General features: G+C 45.1%; 1 protein-coding gene across 1 annotated transcript; it reads left to right on the top strand.

Annotated features, from left to right (window-relative positions):
* Positions 1-13,128: 13,128 nt before the first annotated feature.
* On the top strand, positions 13,129-14,586 carry B3GALT5 (beta-1,3-galactosyltransferase 5; the record flags this gene model as incomplete). The annotated part of the gene is made up of 2 exons (XM_082277369.1): positions 13,129-13,209; positions 13,633-14,586. 2 exons carry the CDS (start codon positions 13,129-13,131, stop codon positions 14,584-14,586), a joined length of 1,035 nt encoding a protein of 344 aa, XP_082133495.1.
* Positions 14,587-19,993: the final 5,407 nt, after the last annotated feature.

Here is a 19,993-nt window from a genome sequence, read left to right as displayed (position 1 = left end):
CCAGGTGGAGGGCAGAAGCCTTTGTGTGTGCAGTAGCTGTCAGACTTTGTAGGTCAGACTGAGACAAAGGAAGTGTTAGCACTTTTCCAAAACTAAAGGAAAGGTTTATTTAGGAACTTGGAGTACAAAGGAGAGAGTCATGCACACAGAGGGAGGCACAGCCATTCTTAGGTGCCTTAGCTAATGCTTCCTCATTACAGGAAACTAAAACTACGCAGGAGTGGGTTTTTTTGAATAACAAAAAAAAAAAAAAAAAAAAAAAAAAGCTTTTGGGGCCGTCCTTTCTGCAGCAAATCTGGAAGTGGATCTGGACCTCTCTTCTCGCTCGCATTTCTTCTGCGAAGTACAACAAGCAAACAGCGTTTTGTGTGTCTCCTTAACTACATCTCTCCATCTCCAGCCATGGAGTGGAGGGGGAGGAGAAAGGGAACTGCCAGCAGCTCGCAATGATTGATCTGTCTCGTGTTTTTTCATGCTGCGCTCTAACAACCTGTTTCCAAAAAAATGACAATGACAAATCAAAGCGAGTATTTTCTCGCTAGAAATTCACAGTGCCCTGGATCGTCCGCGGGCATTTTTCTATTAAATGCGCTGCTTTATCCATAACGTTTGTCTGGGAATATTCTTTTCTGCTGGAGCTTGCATCCTGTAGAAGAGAAATGTCTTTCCCCCGGAGCCATTTGCTTCAATAATTGTTGTGGTGTGAAGCTGTCCCTGTTGCTGTCCCCAGGGGCCAGTTTATCAAGGAGAAAGTGCTGCAGTTCTCCACGTGCTCCAAGTATTGAAAGTGGCCCTGGAAAGGGCTCGGGTGTCCCGCCTGGACTTGTACTTTGCCCTGAAGCAAAGGCTTGACTGTGCCTGGGGCCGAGGGCTGTCCGGAGCCCAGACAGCTCCGGGATCAAGCAGACGCGGGGGTCCAAGGAAAGGGGCGGTGGGATGCTGTCACCCCGGGGCACGCACAGGGTGAGGGTTTTTTTCCCATTTCCGCGGGTTGTCGTTCCTCATCAGGAAAAACCCCTCCGAGGGTGCCTCGATGCCGGCTTTTGAGAGGGGGATTTCTCTCCCACTGAGCAAATCAAGGCTGTGCTGCTGGTAATTGGGAGCGCCCAGCCGAACTTTCGCAGCGCCGGGAAGGGCTGGCGCTGCTCTGACACGATTCCCAGCTGCCGCACCTGGCAGGACGCTGCCTCCCCCTCCCATCCAAAATATCCAAAATAAAAACATTCACAGCCAGTTCCTAACCTGCCTTTCCCTGCCGATGGAGCCGCAGCGGTTCAGTGGGTCTGTTCCCCACGGGGGAGAGGGAGGGAGGGAGGAAGGGAGGGAGGCAGGAGAGGGAGGGAGAGAGAGAGGGAGGGAGGAGGGAGAGAGGGAAGAGGCAGGCAGGGAGTTCAGGTTACCGCTGCCGCATCGCCGCCTTCCTTCGCTTCTGGCTCCGGAGACGCAGCCGAGGATGAGCCCCTCGCTGGGGATGGCCGGGCTCCGGGGGGACAGGGGGACTCCAGCACGGCTGTAGCCGGCGATCCCGCTGGGAAGAGCCGCCCGCCGCCGGAGCCGCCGGAGGATGCGCTGCGGGCGCCCGGGGTGAGGAGGTGCCTCTTCCTTCCCCTAGCTCCAGGTAGGACCCTGAGCAGCGGCTGAGCCCCTTCACCCGTGGGTGTGCCCTCGGAACCCCGTCTCCGACTTTCCCAAACTCTCCGACGGCCGCGGTGGGTGGGGAGAGGGAGAGGAGAGGGGGCTGCAGGTGTGACCCCGCTCGGAAGACCGGGATCAAAATCCAGCCCTCCCTGTCTGGGGATGTCCCCAGCAGTGCGTGGCCTCACAGTGGGCTCCGGACTGCGATGTCCATGCCCTGGTAACACGGGTATCGTGGTAATTGACACCACGGCAGACTGATTTGGGGGTGAGAACGCAGCAACGAGTAATCTCGTTTGCCCGACTTAGCGGGTGTTTTACACGGGGGAACATTTTGGCAGCCCCACATGAAGACCAGGATCAGATAGGACAAAGCCAGGGCAGTGTTCTCCTCGCTGTTCTGCTGGGAGCTTGGATAAAATGCTGAAAAAAGAAGACCAACGAAGCACAGGTAAATAATTAAAAAAGCAGCCACCGCACCTGATCCTGCAAACATTTCTGTGTGTAATCAGCACTTTTAAAGCCAAGTAGTTATTGACAAGGGATTTGCCAGCATCAGGGCCCCGCTGTTGGATTTGAGTTCCTTTGCTTTCTGCCTGAGCCCCACAAGCCAAACGAGGAGCTGGACACTGTTCCTCCCAGGTAACATCTGCCACGGGACAGCGAGGGGAGTTCGGATGCCTGTCCTGGGCTCTCTCTGCCCAGAGTGGAAACTCCCTGAAGCCCAGGAAGATTTTTCCTCCCGAAGTACCAGACTTGCTGCTTTCACAGACACATGAATGCAAAGAGTTAGTTCAGCTATTGGAGGAGCATAAAGTTCCAAACACCAAAAAACGACTGTGCCAAGAGGCAGCATGAAACCAAAGGGCAAAGCACAAGCACCAGGCTCACCTGCTCCAAGTGCTCCCCCAGCTTAAAATAGAGGAGGAAAAACATCTGCAAGGTAACATCCTGACAGGTCCTTATCCTACAGTGATATCGTCAGGACTGAGCAGCACTCAAAGATTTAGGAGTAATATTGGAATATCTTTATTGGTAATTTTTCCCATTTTGAATGGGTTTTTTTTTTGTACAATCTGCATAATTATCACTTCAGTGCTATTTTACTTCTTCCTTCATGTATCTTGAGACTGTTTCCAAGGGAGAAGAGCAAGATCTTCATTCTATCTGAAATACCATTTTCAGTTTTATTTCTCTTTTGCATTAAGATGATAAAAAACAACAAGCAGTACTACTTGTAAATGAGGGTGCAATAAATAATTTGCTTTGAGGGCATAGAATTTTTGAAGAATGGTGCTTCTAGAACTCAGAGAACTGGACTTTTGGAGTCCTGGCAGTGGCCACAAGAGCCCGAGGAAGAAAGTTCCTCATTGCTTTGTTTATGAAGATAAGAAGAACGTGAGCTGGATTTTGTTCCTGTTCAGCACAATGAAGAACACGGGTTTACACAGGGTCAGGTTCCTCTGGTTCATCCCATTGTGGACAGCTGCTTATCTGTGCTGAGATCTGATGTTTGGAATGTAGCAAGTAGGTTGAAATTGCTGATCCATGAGGCCATCCTGAAGTTAAATATGCCCATTAGCATCAGTGGTTGAAGGAGAGTGGAGGCACTGTAGGAGTAGAGGGAGCATTAGAAGAAGAGTCTATTAGCACTGGAGAGAAACCCAGAAAGGGATGGTTGAAGGGATGGTTGACACACCAGGTGAAGGGAGGACAGTGATAGGAGGAGAAGGCTTTTAGGCTGAATGTTTGGGAAGAAACCAAAATGAGAGAGCAAGGAGGGAGAGCCCCAGGGCGCTGCTATTTTCCCTGCCTGGGAGAGAGGATGCCCTTGGCTGGCTGCCTGCCAGCTGTGTTTCCATCACCAGTGGAAGTGGATTAAATCAAAAGTATCCAAATATGGATAAGGACACAAAGCACCTGCAGTGGGGGTTGGACTGTACTGGGTGTCCTGTGCCGTGTCCCTGCATTGATGGTCCAAGCTCTGCAACAGGATGCCTCCAGCCCCCACTGCAGCATCTTTCTCCATCCTGGAAGAAGGATCTGGTCTTACTAAATACCCAAACTGAACGTTTTTGTGGGTGTTTTAGGGCCAGGACTCATCCGGAGAATTTTGCAGGTGGCTTGGAAAAGCAAACTGATATTTTAAAATAGAAGCGAGCTTCCTTAGCTTGGCTAAAGTCCCTGGGAATACATTTCTTTTCGACTCCTCAGCTGCAGCCCTTCTTTCCTGCAACATTACCAGAGGAGCTGCACCTCCTGCCAAACTTTTTGCTGGTTTTGAGAGCAAAATCACATTTTGGTCTGAGGATGCTTTTTTGGCTTTCCCAAACAGATGTTATGAGCAAGCGCTCGTGGCTGGGTGGATGAGATCAAGGTGCATTAAGAGCTAATGGCTCTTGATGATTTTTTTTAATAAAGAGGAAGATGTATCCTCTGCTTCAAAAGAATCCTGTGCCACAAAGGCTTCTCTCTGGCCATGATCTTTATTCTCCTTTAGGCATCTGGGTAGGGGCAGAGGCAGAACCCAAAGCCACCTGGTCTGGGCCATTGCAACCATTTTTATAATGGCGATCTCCACACCCGAGGTGACACTTCTTTATCTGCCACTTTCCCGGGTGGATGTGGCCCACAAATGTTTGTTCTTTCCTTTGCAAAAATTAAGATGGAGCTATTAAATGGGTGAGTGTTGCCTGCAAAACTCCTCCTGTGCCTGTGCTCTGCCTCTGGGAGAGTGGCTGTGTTTAGGTTGTGCTTATACAATCTGCTGGGACTGTGGTTAACCACCAGTAAATCACCCTCTGTGGTACAGAAAATATGATTCAAAGGAAGAAATGGTGCAAATTTGCCTCTCTAGGGGTGAGGTTAAGGAGGTATTCTGGGTCAGGTGGTTCTTCTGAAATTATCTCATAGCTCAGTGGGGCATGGAAGTGAAACTTGCAGGCACTTTTACTCAGTTACTGAATTTTAACCAATTTATAATTTAAAGTTTCTCTATTTTTTTTGATCATGGTTTTTCTTTGATTGCTGTGAAAAATGTTTCTTTGCTTATTATAACTGTGCCAGTGTTGGCCAGGCTCTTAAGAATACAGCAAATATCTGTATATATCATATAATTTATACATTTCACTTGTATTGGCTTATATTAAGCTAGAATGTAACATCTCACTCTAATATTTTTTTCTCTAGAAAATTAATAACGTCACTTTTTTTTTTTTACTGTACATATTTTTTTTCTTTTAATTATTTTTAATTCTTTCCTTATTAAAACCTGAAGTGGTAAATAAAAACCAGCCCAATGTTTTTACAAAGAAAATTCAATCTGTTGTTGGAGTCACAGGGTCAATCAGCTAAATGGGTATTAGTAACATAATGACAGAACATAAGCCAGACAACGTAGAAGGATTTGCAAATCCATAACAGTAATGCTCCTTCTCTATCTGTTGTCTAATTGATGGCTTAGGGACTCCTGCTCTGGGTCTGTGACAGAGTCACTCCCTGTCCATAAAACATTTTGGCCTTTCTGGAGAGCCAGAGGCTAATTTTAAGCATGGAAAGCTTAAAATAAAACCCCAGCCCTCAGAGCCCCTCTCGCTGTGCACATCCCCTCAACTGGGAACAACTGGGAAAGCCAAGCCCCCACCACAGCAGCCCTGCAGAAAAAATGAGAGAACAACCAGAGAAAAACCAAAGAGACAAAAATAATCAGGACAAAAAAGAAAAGAAAAAAAAAGGGAGAGGATTTAAATAATGAGCCCAGAAACTCAGTGCTGAAGTGATAGAAACTGGTGTGTGTGGAGAAGAGGAACAGAGCCTTGCTCTGTCTTGCTGCTGGACTGACAAGGAGAAACCATCCTGATAGCAGAGGCTGGTGAGACGTATCAGAGGGAAAAAGGTTCAGTAAGGGCAGCACAAAAAGTTTTTCCCTTGCCCTGCACTTCTTTTGGGTTTCCACCCTTTTTCCCTGCCAGTTTGGGCGAGCACACTGTTAATACATGTTGCCCTAAGCCCCTCCCTTTGAAAAGTAGCATTTTAAAGTGCCAAGAGGGAGGCATTCAGCCTCATCACCTTGGTGGCTGCTCATGTGCAGCTCTTCCAGCTGGAAAAGTCACCCCTGGCTTGGGAAGCTCCACAGGGCACAGGGCAGGAGCCAGCCCAAGTTCCTGGGGGATGCCTGTCCCCATGAAACCCTCTATTTCAAGCAGAGGTTCACCACCCCTGGTTTTGGCAGCCCTGTGTGGTAGCTGGGCAGGTGCTGCTGTTCCTGACAAGGAAGGTGCCAGGCCATGTCCTGCTCCAGGAGGGGAGGGACAGCAAAAAACTGCTGAGCCAGAGAGCCCTGGCCATCCCTCCCTGCCTTCTGAGCTTGAGCTGCAGGGGACACCAGGCTGCCCATGTGTGTTCCCATAAAAACGGTGACCCAGCTGCTGCTGAACCCATTGCATTGCCAGAGATGTCATTTTGGAGAGCTCCAAACCGGCCCCTGCTTCTCTGAAACACTTGCATTTAGGAAAAAAATAAATGTCCTGCTGTTCTTGACATTTTCTTATTATCTATGTGCGCTTAATCCTTCTCTGTGTCATGCTGAGCTTATGAAAAAGCAATTTAGGGGCTTTATTCCAAGGAAAAGCAGGAGTTAGCAGCTATTGCTAGTCCTTATACCAGGGCACATGTTACAGTCAGTGACTGGGAAAGGAAAATGGGAATAAGGCTGCTGACTTTAACTGTGCAGGATTTGAGGTTGTAGCTCCTGGTCACACTCTTAAAAGCCGTGCCTCTGATTTTGGGGCTGCAGCTGTTTGAGTCTCTTTACAAAGTGAGGACTCTTGCAGGTGGTGCAAAGCACTTTGATCATTTGTGGTTTGGGATTTTCCCTGGCTGATGTGTGTGACCTCAGTGCAAAGACAGCACCAACCATCCCCTGGACCCAGTGGCCCAACTGGAGCTTTGCCCCAGAAAAGTTAAGAAAAGTTTACTTCTTTAAATTGATATTTTGAACCTGTTCCTCAGGGGGACTGCAGACCTACTTCCCTCTCTCTGCCTCAGGCCAGACTGCTTTTCCTGAACTATATGGCTCATAGCCCTGATCTCTTGGTGCTGTTCAGATAATTACACTCATTAACAGACCTAAAGGAGACATCAGGTTAATTTTGATGGAGTAATTGGGCTCTGTCACAGGAGTTACCATGGCCTGATCTCTGGGGAACATGAAGGGGTTCCACCAGGGTCAGTGGTGTGAGCAGAGAGACCCTAAAGCCAACCTGCTGCCCGTGGCAGGATGCAGGAGGGAGTTTGTGCCACTGGTGGAAATAGGGACTTGTAGAGAGTGCTGTGGTGTGGGAATTGGATCCCAGACCTTGGCCACCTTCTTCATCGGGTCACAGTGAAAAATACCATAGAGAACAAACATTTTCAGCTCCCCTGAAGCTGCTGAATAGACCTTAAAGTCTAACTGGCAAAAAAAACCCCAAAATAAAACAATGTGGAAGTGTGCCCAGAGGATGACAAAACGTGTCTGGGACCAGTGGGGAAACAGATAAAGAGGCCTCCAGTGGGTTTTTGGCAAGTTCTGTAAAAAGAAGCAACAGAAAGAAAGTTAGAAAAGTTTATTCCTGCCAATTTTGGTGTCATTTCTGGTGAACCTACATGGGACAAGTGCCTGGTCTCCTGTGAAGCCTGGGGGGGGTCTCTGGATTTTTCATCCTGGCACTGTAATTTTTCAGCAGAAAATCACATTCATTTGGGACACAGGTAGGATCCCATTGTGACATTAAGGCATTCTTTTGGGTTTGGGAATCCTGACCATATAAAATGTCTGAAAATTGGTATTTTGGAATTGGGTACTTTAGAATTTAATATCTTGAAGTTGGGTTATTTTGATGTTTTGAAGCTTGATGTTCTGATGTTTTGAAATGGAATTATTTTAGTGCTTTGGAACTTGGTATGCAAATATTTTGAAACTGGGTTACTTTAGTGTTTTGGAACTTCATATTTTAATGTTTTAAATATGAGTTACTTTGGTATTTTAGAACTTAGCCCTCTGGTATTTTAAAACAGAGATTTTGAAACCTGGTTTTCTAATATTTTGGCAGAACAGCTACCAGCATTTAGACTGTCAAGGAAAAAAGAAAGTTTAAGACTTAGCTGTAAAGTCCTGTGCATAGAGGACTGAAAAGGCTGGCTGCAGGCATAGATAAGAGAGAAATAAAGATAAAACGTCTGGGAGGAAAGTAAAAGTTGCCTGGCTGCTATTTTCATATGACAATCCTCAGATGATATTAGAATAAAACTACAGAAAAGCCAAGAAATGGACAGTTTTAATGCAGGTAAACTACTTGATGTTGTAAGAGCAGTATATCAAAATGTGCAAATAAAAAAAAAAATTAAAAAAAAAAAGAAAAGAAAGGTAAAAACTAAACCAAAAATGATAGCAGTTCTAAAAGAAAACAGTAAAAAATTCTCGTCCCCAGGGAGGAGCCTTGAAACAGGGGAAGGGGTTCAGTTCCTCAGCCTTCATTAGGAAGATTGGGAACAAATCAATGCACATTTCATAAAAAACATAGATACTGGAAGCAGGAGGATCCTTAGGTAAAACCCAGGACTCCTCCAAACCCTCTCATGGCAATAGCAGAGCCTCTGGTAACAGCCACACTAAGAAATGAAAAACTGGAATTTTTAGTAGGCACAGGAACCAAATACTCATTATTAAATGCCCTGCAAGGTAATGAGTTAAGTGATGCCTCCATCACAATTGTTGGTGCCACAGGAACTTGTGAACTGCGCCCCTTTTCCAAACCAGTTAAGTTCAAAGCAGGAAAACTATAAATAACCCATCAATTTTGTACCTGCCTAACTCTCTGAAACAGTTATTAAGGAAAAACTTACTGGGAAAATTGAATGCACAAATCAAGTTTCAGGAAGGAGACTTTCAGATTAAAATCCCTGTGTCTAAATATGTGGAAACTTCAATTTTTATATTACAGGAACTGACTTTCCAATCTGAGCCTATTCCAAAGGAAATGAAGGATGAAGTAATCCCCATTGTGTGGGCCAGGGACATCCCTGGAAAATCAAAAAGAGCAGAACCTGTGAGAATCAAACTAAAATCAGACCCAGGCCTGGCCATACAAAACCAACAGCTTTTAAAGTCAACACTCTGAAAAGGCTCATTACCTATCATTAACAAATTTTTAAGGTCCAGGTTGTTGGTGAACTCCAATTTTGCCAGTCAAAAATGTTAATACTAAAGATTACCAGTTAGTACAAGACTTAAGAGCAATTAATAAAAATGCTAACTAACCCAAAACACTCGTAACCACACTGAAAAAAAAGGAAACAAACAAACAAATAAATAAATTTGGAATGCTTCACTGTAATAGATTTAAAGGAATTTCAGATTACAGGCCCACCCTTTGTATGGACTTTTTAAACTGCCCATAAAGACTTTATTATATGGCCTGATGATGCTTGGGCTGCTTTTAAATGACTTCAAAAGCACTAATGAGGCCTCCAGCTTTGGACTTCCCAGATCCTGGGAAATCTTTTGAATTATTCCCTTATGCCAAGGATGGCCCAGCTGATTGTGAGCAGTCACAGCTATGGAGCTGTGGAGTCAGGTATTAAACCAGAATATAGTTCAAAAATTTGTCAGTTATTTGAGGCATTATATTCTAAATTTCACCCTGGTGGATGGGCAGTCACCCCTATGGCCACGTAATAGCTCTTGAGAAAATAAAGCCGTGATAGAGGCTATCAGATGTAGTAGCTCTCCTGGAGATTATTGGCAAATTGACTTTACAGGACTTCCATGCAAAGAGAACTGTAAATATCTTCTAGTCTTAGTGGATCCCTTTTCTGGGTGGCCTGAAGAATTTCCCTGCTGCACCAACCTGGCAAAAGAAACAGTGAAAATATTGCTAAATCAAATATTTCCGTGCTTTGGAGCTGCTCTAGGAATGTCATCAGACAGAGAGTCTCATTTTATAGCAGGAGCAGTGGGGCAAGTTAGCAAGGCCTTGGGAATTCAGCAGGATTTACACGCTCTGTGCCAGCCACAAGCCAGTGGAAAGGTGAAAAGAATGAATTATGCTATTAAACTTAAATTATTATCCCCAACCAGAACAAAATTGAGGAAAAAGAATGAATAACCTGGTAACTAAAGTGTTGCTCATGTGTGTAAGATGTCTCTTAAGAGTCAACCAAAATCTTTGTTTGCCAAAAACACCTTTAGAGTTTCATGAAAATTCCTACGAAAATTTAAAGCAGCTAAAATATTCAATGTAACTAATTGCTGGATAGAATGTTGGAAGGAATGAGGCTCTACAGAACCACATGGCCTTAAGGAAAAATGTGCTATTACAGGACAAGAATGCTGCACTTACATCAGGGATGAGTTTGAAGCCCAACAGATGAAAATCGATAGAAAAAGCAATTGAAGAGTGGCCAAAAAAAGAAAATTCTTTGATGAGATTGGCTTAATTCATGGCTACCAAATTGGAGAGCCATGTGCAGTCATTTGTAACCATTGCAGTGTGTTCACTTGCTTGTATTCAATGCTAGAGTTGTTGTAACACTTTGTGCTGAAAAATGAAGTACTGAGACTTGTCTAAAAGAGACAGTCTCAAGAAAAAAGGGGATATTTAATAAATAACAAAGAGAATAAAAAAATTCAACTCCCCTTAAGTTGATGGGAGAGAGCAGAGTCTTTTTTTAGGTGTTCATTTCAGGTGGGTGTGAGAGGCAGCTGCAACTCCCACATTGTTTGGTGCCAGCATTCCATGCAAGCCACATTTGGATCTGCAGAGACCCAGGAAGCGCCAGTCAGTTTAAGAAAAGTCTCTAGGACATGAAACAGGCAATTTTTTGGTAATGCCCTTCATAAAATATTTTGCAGTTGGAACAACAGGAGATGGAAAAAGCACTGAGATAATTAAAACCTGTGATTTCTGACTGAGATCACAGAGAAAAGTCAAGTATAACATCATGCAAAAGGACTTGATATAAAACCAGAAAGATTTGCTTTGATGCAAAATGGGGATGGGATGGGGGCTCAGCATCCCAGGGGTGAGGAGACAATACCAGGGTGATTTAATCCCCTGGTACAGAAACTTCAGTGCTCCAAGGAGCTGCCCTGCCTCTGCTAATGCAAATGGTTTTAGTGTTCAGAATTCTCCCTGTTCACCTGCAAACAAGAATTGAATGGATGGTTTTTGAAGAACAGTGGCTTTGGCAAGAGGAAGCAGCTTGTGTCTCTGTCACCCCTCTCCCAGTAAACGCAAGGTTGGATGGGGCTCGGAGCAACCTGGGATAGTGAAAGGTGTCCCTGCCCATGGCAGGGAGGTGGAACTGGATGATCTTTAAGATCCTTTCCAACCCAAACATTCCATGATTCCAGGTTGCACATGGATGGATTACACAGCTGGGGAGGCAGAGACAGCTGAGACACCAAACTGGGGACGCCCAAGGTGCTACTGGTGTGATCTGGGCCTCGCTCCCTACCCCCTTCCACAAATACCTCAGTGAGTAATGGCAAATGTTCCATGTGAGGGAAAAAGAGCTCCATTCCTCCAGCTCAGGAGGGCAGATTTCAGACAGCCCCAACTTTGCCTTTTGATGACCAAGCTGATGACAAAACTGGTCAGAACCAAAGGAGACTTTGCTCTGGCATAGTGGGCGCTTCGTATCAAGACACTGCCTATCCCTTGATCCCTGCACAGGGCCCTGCTGGGAAAGGATGCATGGACATGTGTGCCTCTTGCTAAACTTATAAAATATGGTTACACCTTGCATGCATTTACAAACATTTGCATTGCCCAGCTGTGAGTGTTTGTGTGTTTATGTGTGTGCACGAGCTGTGCTCCTTCACGCATCGGCTGAATCAGGAAGACAGTGTGGCTCTGGAAAGGCAGAATGGTAAAGGTGGGAGGCTGCTCTCCCAGCTGTCCAAAACAAGGACCTTTCAAAGTTTTTTTAGATCTGTTACCAGTGCTGGAAAGAAAAGTAAACAATGGTCATGTTATATCAGTCTGATTCTACTGGAATCTTGTAAAATGGTTGTTGTGTGTTAGGGCATCTTGCACTTGGATATTTGTGAAAAGGTTTTCATGGGTTTAATACAAAATTGGTCTCAGTTTTTTAATTAATTCAGTGTTTTGTTTGTATGTATTCTGGAATTTCTGTGACAGAGAAATATCAGGCAGATATTGTTCCTGGTGACAGGAATAAACCTCTTGTACATCTCCACTGTCAACTTCAAAACACCCTCCTGTCCTGAAAAGACAATTCAGGATATTCATGTGCTTCCTCCCAGGCCACTGAAGAATGTTAAAACAGATGTAGAGCAGATTTTTGTATAACCTGTTGTATATACATATATATATATATATGTGTGAATGTATAATCTCACACAATTTTACGTATGCATTTAACTAAAGCGGTTTTAAAGTTAATTACAGGACTACTCAGAACTGTACATACAAGAAAACATTCTTATCTATTTAAGGATAAAGTTAATTTAAATATAAGTGCCAGAAGAAATGTGAACTTCTGAAATATTTTCAAAATTCATCAGTGAATCATTGCAAAAAAGCATTTCACTGTGGGGGGAATGCCAGTAAACCAAGACTCCAGTTCTACTTGTTCCATGCTTTTAAGAATCACTGAAGTTAATGGGAACATTCTTATGGGTAAAATGAACTGGATTTGGTTCCAGGAACACCTGGCTGGACATTCAAATGAACTTAAATCCTGCAATGTAAAACCTTTGATCGCCTGGAAAGGGGAATTTGAGCAAAAGGAAGGCACTAATCTGACTTGGGGGAGTCTACACAGAACATTCCTGGTCAGAAGGCAAAGATCAAATTCCCAAGAATGCTGCAGCTTTGGGCATGGATAACTTGGTTTGCTGTGTTTTTAGCTGGGGAGCCAGATACAACTCTTTGTTAAGAAGGGGGAAAATGGAAGGAGATGCATTTTCCTCCCTGATAAAAATTGCCTCATCCTAGTGCTCTAAAATAGTAGTTGGTGGGTCTGTGGCTTACTGGAATGAGCAACCCGAGCCTTAAACTCCTCTCACCAGGTTAATTAATGGAGATGTGTAACATTTTGGCACTGTAAGGTTTTTGGGCTTGCTTTGATAATTTTTCTTTCACTCAAAATTTCTATTAGATTTATAGGCAGATGTGCAGCTCATTAATCTGCTACAAGGTTAAATGAGTGAACATTGTTGTTGTTGTTCAGATCTCTCTCACTTAAAGAGGAGAGGGGAATAGGATAACCCCCTTCTTACCTCAGCATGTCCTAGTGAGTCAAACTCAGCACTCAAACTCTGCACAAGCTGAAACATCCAAATAATGTGACCCACTGCTGTTTTGGTTTTTTTCTTGTCTTCAGAGCAGCTGACCCAACTTCAAAAATGTGACGCATGGCCCCTGCAGCAAAAGGATCAGGAGCAGTTTCTGGGTTGGTGCAAGAGCCCCACAGGACACAAAGGTGATGAAGATGAGAGGAACCTGGCTGGGTGTGCCTGTTGGACACCTGCTGGCTCTGGGACACAGGCACAAATGGAGAAACATGGTATTTAAAAAAAAAACCCCAAACCCCCATCATTGTTATTCTCTGCCCTGTGATATGGGCACATAATCTGCTCCTTCTCTGGCCCTGGTGGGTCTAAACTTGGTTTGTAGGGTGCTGAAAATGGGGAGCAGGTTTGAAGCATCAGCCTGGGTAATGTGGTGTCAGTGGACACGCTTGTGTGATGTCTGAGGACAAAGTGGCTTGGAGGGCAGATTCAAGTTAAGCCCAAGTGTGAACCTGCCAGCAGAACATCTCGTGGGGGTGGCAGGAGGAGAAATGCACGTGGGTGAGTGCCCTCAAACAGGCAGCTTCCAGTTAGAGCTGACCTGGCTTTAAATCCCTGTGCAGGGAGTTGGGAGCACAGCACTGAGAGAAAGCAGGGATTTTTTTTATGGATGTGCTGTTCCTTCTTGTTCCTTTCAGATGGATTTCAGAAAGTTCAGGCTGTTTGTCTGCCTGGTCGGGCTCAGCAGTGCCAGCTTCTGGGTTTTGTACAGCTGGCCCGAGTTCTGCGTGTTCTGTGAGAACAGCCAGGGTTACATATTCCCCACAGAGACTTTCAGGAGGCTCGAAGGGAACTTCTCTCTGCTCCCGGATGTCGACTGCCACAAGAGCCCTCCTTTCCTTGTCCTGCTCGTGGCGTCCTCCTTCCAGCAGGTGGATGCCAGGATGGCCATCCGGCACACCTGGGGCAAGGAGAGGACGGTGGCTGGGAAGAGCCTGGTGACGTTTTTCCTCCTGGGAAGCCCTGTGGATCCCAGCCAGCAGGCTGGCATCGCTGAAGAGAGCCAGAGGTACAGAGACATCATCCAGAAGAACTTTACAGACACCTATTACAACCTGACCCTGAAGACCATGATGGGAATGGAGTGGATTCACCGGTTTTGTTCCCAGTCCGGCTTCGTGATGAAAACCGACACAGACGTGTTTGTCAACGTTTTTTACCTCACTGAGCTGCTTCTGAGGAAAAAGAAGACTGCTGGGCTCTTCACAGGCTTTTTAAAACTGCACGAGTACCCCATAAGGACAAGAGGGAGTAAGTGGTATGTGAGTAGGGAGGAGTATCCAGGAACGACCTACCCACCCTTTTGTTCTGGGACTGGATATGTTTTATCCAGCGACGTAGCCAGTCAGATCTACAACATTTCTGAGAGCGTTCCATTCATTAAACTGGAGGATGTGTTCATAGGGCTGTGCCTTGCCAAATTAAAAATTCGGCTGGAGGAGCTTCACTCGGAGCAGACGTTTTTCCCAGAGAGGATCAGGTTCTCTGTCCCTCGCTTTAAGAAAATTGTGACGTGCCATGAAATAAAACCATCCGAGCAGCTGAGCTACTGGACTCGCCTGGTGGCAGGAAATCAAGGAGGAGTGCTCTAGCACCTACCCTGCTCCACTTAACAAACTGAAATTCTCTGCTTTTACAGGGCTGCTCCCAACTCCAGCAAACTCCCAATTAACTCCAGCTCCATCTCGTTAAAGACTTTTTAAATGGTCATTTTAATCACAGAATCAGAGAATGGCTAAGGTTGGAGAAGACCTCCAAGATCATTGAGTCAAACCTTTGACCTCACACCACCTTGTCAACTAAGCCAGAGCCCTGAGTGCCACATCCAGTCATTCCTTGAACACCTCCCAGGGCAGCCCCTTCCAGTGCTTAACCACTCTTTCTGTGAAAAAATTCCCTATTTCTGTCCAAGAATGTGCAAACCTCTTTCTCTCCCCTTCACTCCCACCTCCGTGCATCCCTGCTCTACCCAAGTTATAATTATGATTAATTTTTGTTTTCTGAAACATTCAGGCCTGCTAACCTGCCCTCCAAATCTTGCTGCCAGAGGCCTGGGAACATTTCTGCAGTACCAAACAAACAGTCAAAGCACTTCTGTTCAGAGAATAAAATCTGCACCATCTTCCTGGTCACCCTTGATGAATTGCTGCACCCATCTGTGCAGGCATGTAAGGAATGGTATTTGTAGCTGTCAGGATGCTCCCTCCTGGCAGAGGAAGCTGCAGCCCTGCCCTTGCAGCCAGCTCTGTGTGGGGTGAGCTGCAGCCTGGCACAGATCCCTCCTTCAGTCTACACCAATTTTTTTTTGCAGAGATGGTAGAATTTGCCCATGCAATGCTCTTGGGACAACCTTGGGCACTGCAGGTCACCTGGTGGATGTGTAAAAGCTGATGCAGCTGCTTCCTGGTGTGTGTGCTTCCTGGTGGAAATAATCCATGGTGGAGCCAGTGGAGGGTGCCCTACTCTTCCTATTAAAATAGACCCTGGAGACATCTTTTATATTTGTGTCTCACTTTGATTGCCTGAGAGCTACTGTGAATGGTTTGCCAAGGCTAAACTAGAGTCACTAACAGTGATTTAGACATTTTTTTCCAATGAGAAACTGGGTGTGTGAGGGAGAAGACAGGAGGATATTTCTCTTTAAAGAACAAGACCTAGTGGGGAAATGTGCTCAAGTAATCATTCAGGCCAGGAGCCCTATCTCTTACTTCATTCCCAAGCAAAGCCTCATGAAATCTCTGATTATAAGTGTCAGAGATAAGGAACAGGGTCTTTACAACAGATGCTGTGAAAAATACTTCAGGGCTCTGAGGAGGGAGAAGGGAGTTCAGAAATCCTCCCTTATGCAATGGCCCTGTTTGATTTTCCTGCAGGCACAGGCAAGGTCAGTGTTAGCAGCACAGAATGCCTGTAATGTCTGTGTGAACTGTTTCTTTCCAAAAAGCAGTGAAAGTGGAGCTGCTCCTGAGGGGAGCTGAGGGGACCCAACACCCGGCATGGTAAAAGCATGGAAGAAAGACAGGAAAATAGATTTTATTATTTTGGTGTTATTTATTTTTTATTGTTTCTTTTCTTTTCATTGAAAAGAAGGATTCTTCTTTCTTTCTTTTCAAATCCTTCTTGGTGAGGATTTCCCAAGTATCTCTTTTTACTTGCCTGTGTCTGAAGAGCAGGATAAATATTTTCAGCAGGAAAATCCCGAGAAGTGTTTAATAATGGTCATAACATATTATTTATTTTCTTCTGGTGTAGAGTAACCTGAGATCATGCACTTACTTTTGACCACTGATGACGGAAGAAGCAATGTTTATTTGTTTGTCAGAAGAATAGCCTTCTTCATTTTAAGATTCTTCAGTAAACTTTTAATCTTTTATTTAAATAATTAAAATATTTAAGCAGCTCAATTTTACTTAAAGTTCAGCTATTTTCTGAATACTTTTGCTGCCTTCAAAAAGTGTGATGGGTCAGACTGATAAAGCCAAGCAACATATTTTTAATCACTATTCTTTCCATGTACTAGGCAGAAATATCTTTTGCCATTCATTGCTCTTGTGCCCAAGGTGCAGACTGGTTATTCCTTTAATTTATGGAAAAAGGGTGAGCAGAAGGGAATGTTTCCTGGTCATTCCTAGCTCCCTGTCTTGAGGGGTTGAGGTCTGTGAGCTGGGACAGCATCATCAGCCCAATGTTCTCCTCTTTTTCTCAGAGGTAATAATATAGTCATAAATAATAATAAAACAATAATGAAATAATCCTGCAGGCAATTGAAGGTCTCACTTCCACCTCTGTGCCTGGTGTCAGCAGTCTGTGGCTTTGCATCAGCATAAAAAGAGTCACTCTTGAGGACCAAGTCCAGCTCAACCTCTTGGCTGTGGCTTTTATTGGAGTTCAGGAGTGCTCCCAGTTACTTGAATCCAGCTGCTAACTGGGAAGATGGTGCTGCTCTCAGTCAGCAGACTCAACCACTGTATTTTTGGGGCTAAATCTTAGTAGGAGGTGGCAGGGAGGTGGAAATGGATGATCTTTAAGGTCCCTTCCAACCCAAACCCAACCATTCTGTGGTTCTATGAAATCCATCGCTCATGTGCTGTTGGGAGTAAGTCCTCGGGCATGGTCTGAGAAACCATCCTGATCCTGTTTCCAGGGAGATGCATTTGTAATTTCAAGTGACCTGTACAAGATGTCTCTGTTGCTGCCTTCAGAATGTTTGGTCCCCACATCAGTCTCTAATGGCCTGGCTGTCCATGAGCATTTAATTTGTTACTGCTGAAGCTCAGCTGAGGAGCAGATGAGTCCAGGTTGAAATGTCAGGGATCCTGGGAGCCTGTTCCTCTCCTCCTTGTAAAGTGGCTTCCCAAGTGAATGCTTTTAGTTGCTGCACAGAATTTTCCTCAATGTAATTATTTTCTTTGTGCAAATCAGAAAATAATTTTGTAATTCACAGAATCACAGAACTGTTTAATTTGGAAAAGACCTCCAAGTTCACTGAGCCCAACCATTAACCCCAAAACCATGCCCCTAAGCACCACATCTACACATTTTGTGAAGACTTCCAGGGAGAGTCATTCCACCACTTCCTTGGGCAGCCTGTTCCTGTGCTTGGCCACCCTTTCTGTGAAGAACTTTTTCCTATGTCCAATCTAAACCTCCCCTGGTGCAATTTGGAGCCATTTCCTCTTGTCCTGTTGCTTTTTTTACTTGGGAGAAAAGACCAACCCTCACCTTGTCACAACCTCTTGTCAGGGAGTTGTGGAGAGCAATGAAGTCCCCCCTGAACCTCCTTTTCTCCAGACTAAATTCCTCCCTGCTCCCTAGGCTGCTTTGAATAAGAATATACTAATTGAATAATAATAAGCTACCCTGCTGGAAAATGTGATTTAAGAAAAAGCAGATGATTGCATGTAAGGCAAATCCATTTGTTTAAACAAAACCACTGTGCTAGTGAGTTTATATGTATCAGCTAAATTAAATTAGCTTTTGCAGCTGAGGCCTCAGATCATGAATTTTAAAACAATCAAAACAGCATTCGTGGCCTTTTGCAAAATTATATGTATTTTCCAATGAAAAACCATCACAAAATGATCAGAAATATAACTAGAACTGTAAACACAATACTGCAGTGTACATTATAGGGGTTTTTTAAGTTTTGTATTGGCTGATAAAAGAATTCAGGCAGTTTGGGGGCAGTTTGGGGGCAGTTTGTGTGCAGAAGTAGAGCACTACCCCAGTGTTTTTATGCATTCTGGGTTAGAAGATCATTAAATTTTTTTTTTTTTTAATGAATAGCTTTGAAAAGGTCATCTGAAAGTTACTCCACTGCTTCTAAGTAGGGAGGAGTACAGAAATCAGCAGAACTGACAGTGTTTTAGCATTGGTTGCATTTCCACACACTCTATTTCTTCCAAGATCAGTTTTTGGATGCAGAAAAATTTTTACAATTTTTTTTTCCCCCACAACCCTAATTAATCAACTAACACATTCTCAGTTTAAATTAGGATTTTCAAGGATTTGGTCTCACAGCTCCTCTGACTCAGCCTCACTGTGGAGGTACAATGCTCCCAGGCACTTCTGAAAATACAGGGTGGATTTTTGCAGTGAAAGTTTTGCCTTACATGGAAGTGCAAGGGGACACGAAGGCTCCTGGTGTGTGCAGGATGTGACAGGAATGCTGCTCCTCCCGGATCTGTGCAGGTGACAATGCAATGTCAATGTCAAACATGTGCCAATGTTTGTATTGTTTGCAAAGAACATGAGAGTGTTGAGCCAACAGTTCCATGTTTGATATTTTAATAAAGAATTTTGCTACCACACTGTTGCGTGTATTCACTTGTCTTCCCAGTTGTGGATGTATCAACATTTTGGGGTGTCGTCAAGTTAGAGGGCTGGTTCCTTTTCCAGTTAAAATCAGTAGAAATGTAGAATTGCTTAGGTTGGAAATGACATTTAAAGGCATCGAGTCCAACCTTTAACCCAGCACTGCTGAGTCCAGCACTAACCCCTGTCCCCAAATGCCACATCCACAGAGCTTTTAAATCCCCCCAGGGATGGGGACTCCAGCCCAGCCCAGCTGTGCCAGGGCTTGAGCACCTTTCAGGGAAGAAATTTTCCTTAATATCCAATCTAAACTTCCCCCTGGCTCAACCTGACACCATTTCATCCTATCATTTGTTCCCTGGCAGCAGAGCCCGACCCCCCCGGCTGCCCCCTCCTGTCAGGGACTTGTGCAGAGCCACAAGGTCCCCCCTGAGCCTCCTTTGCTCCAGCCTGAGCCCCTTTCCCAGCTCCCTCAGCCGCTCCTGGGGCTCCAGCCCCTTCCCAGCTCCCTTCCCTGCCCTGGACACGCTCCAGCCCCTCCAGGGCTCTCCTGCAGGAGCCAGAACTGGGCACAGCCCTCGAGGGGCCTCTCAGTGCCCAGCACAGAGGGACAATCCCTGCCCTGCTCCTGCTGGACACACAATTCCTGACCCAGCCCAGGGGCCAGTGGCCTCCTTGCCCACCTGGGCACCCCTGGGCTCGTGTCCAGCCGCTGGCACCAGCACCCCCAGGGCCTTTCCCAGCTTTCCAGCCCCTCTGCCCAGCCTGGAGCTCCATGGGGTTGTTGTGACCCAAGGGCAGGACCCAGGACTTGGCCTTGTTAAATCTGAAACTGTTGAATTTTCTCCCTTTCCCAAAAATGACTTAGTAAACAGCGAGGGAATTGAAACAAAAAGATAAATTTAACCACAGCTGATACTTTTGGGAAGAACAAGAACCAACCTGAAATTATTTCTGCCCCACTGTGTGCCTGGGGATGGCTATCGTGGTCCTTCTGGGGCCTGGAAGTACAGGGCTATTCTCTTATCACTTAAAAGAGAAATGTGGAATAACTGAAGACTGTCAGACTGTTTTCCAAACACAAGCACTTATGAACCAAAAACCATAAAGAGAGAAGTTCTCCCTTACTGCCTTTATCTTTTATTTTCTCTTGCTTACATTTCTGATGTATTTTGCTTGGGTTTT

This window comes from Coloeus monedula (genome assembly GCF_965178545.1).
Source record: "Coloeus monedula genome assembly, chromosome: 3".
NCBI classification, from domain to species: Eukaryota; Metazoa; Chordata; class Aves; order Passeriformes; family Corvidae; genus Coloeus; species Coloeus monedula.
The sequence above is the reverse complement of the archived record's forward strand: the minus strand, read 5'-3'. Positions and strand labels throughout refer to the sequence as shown.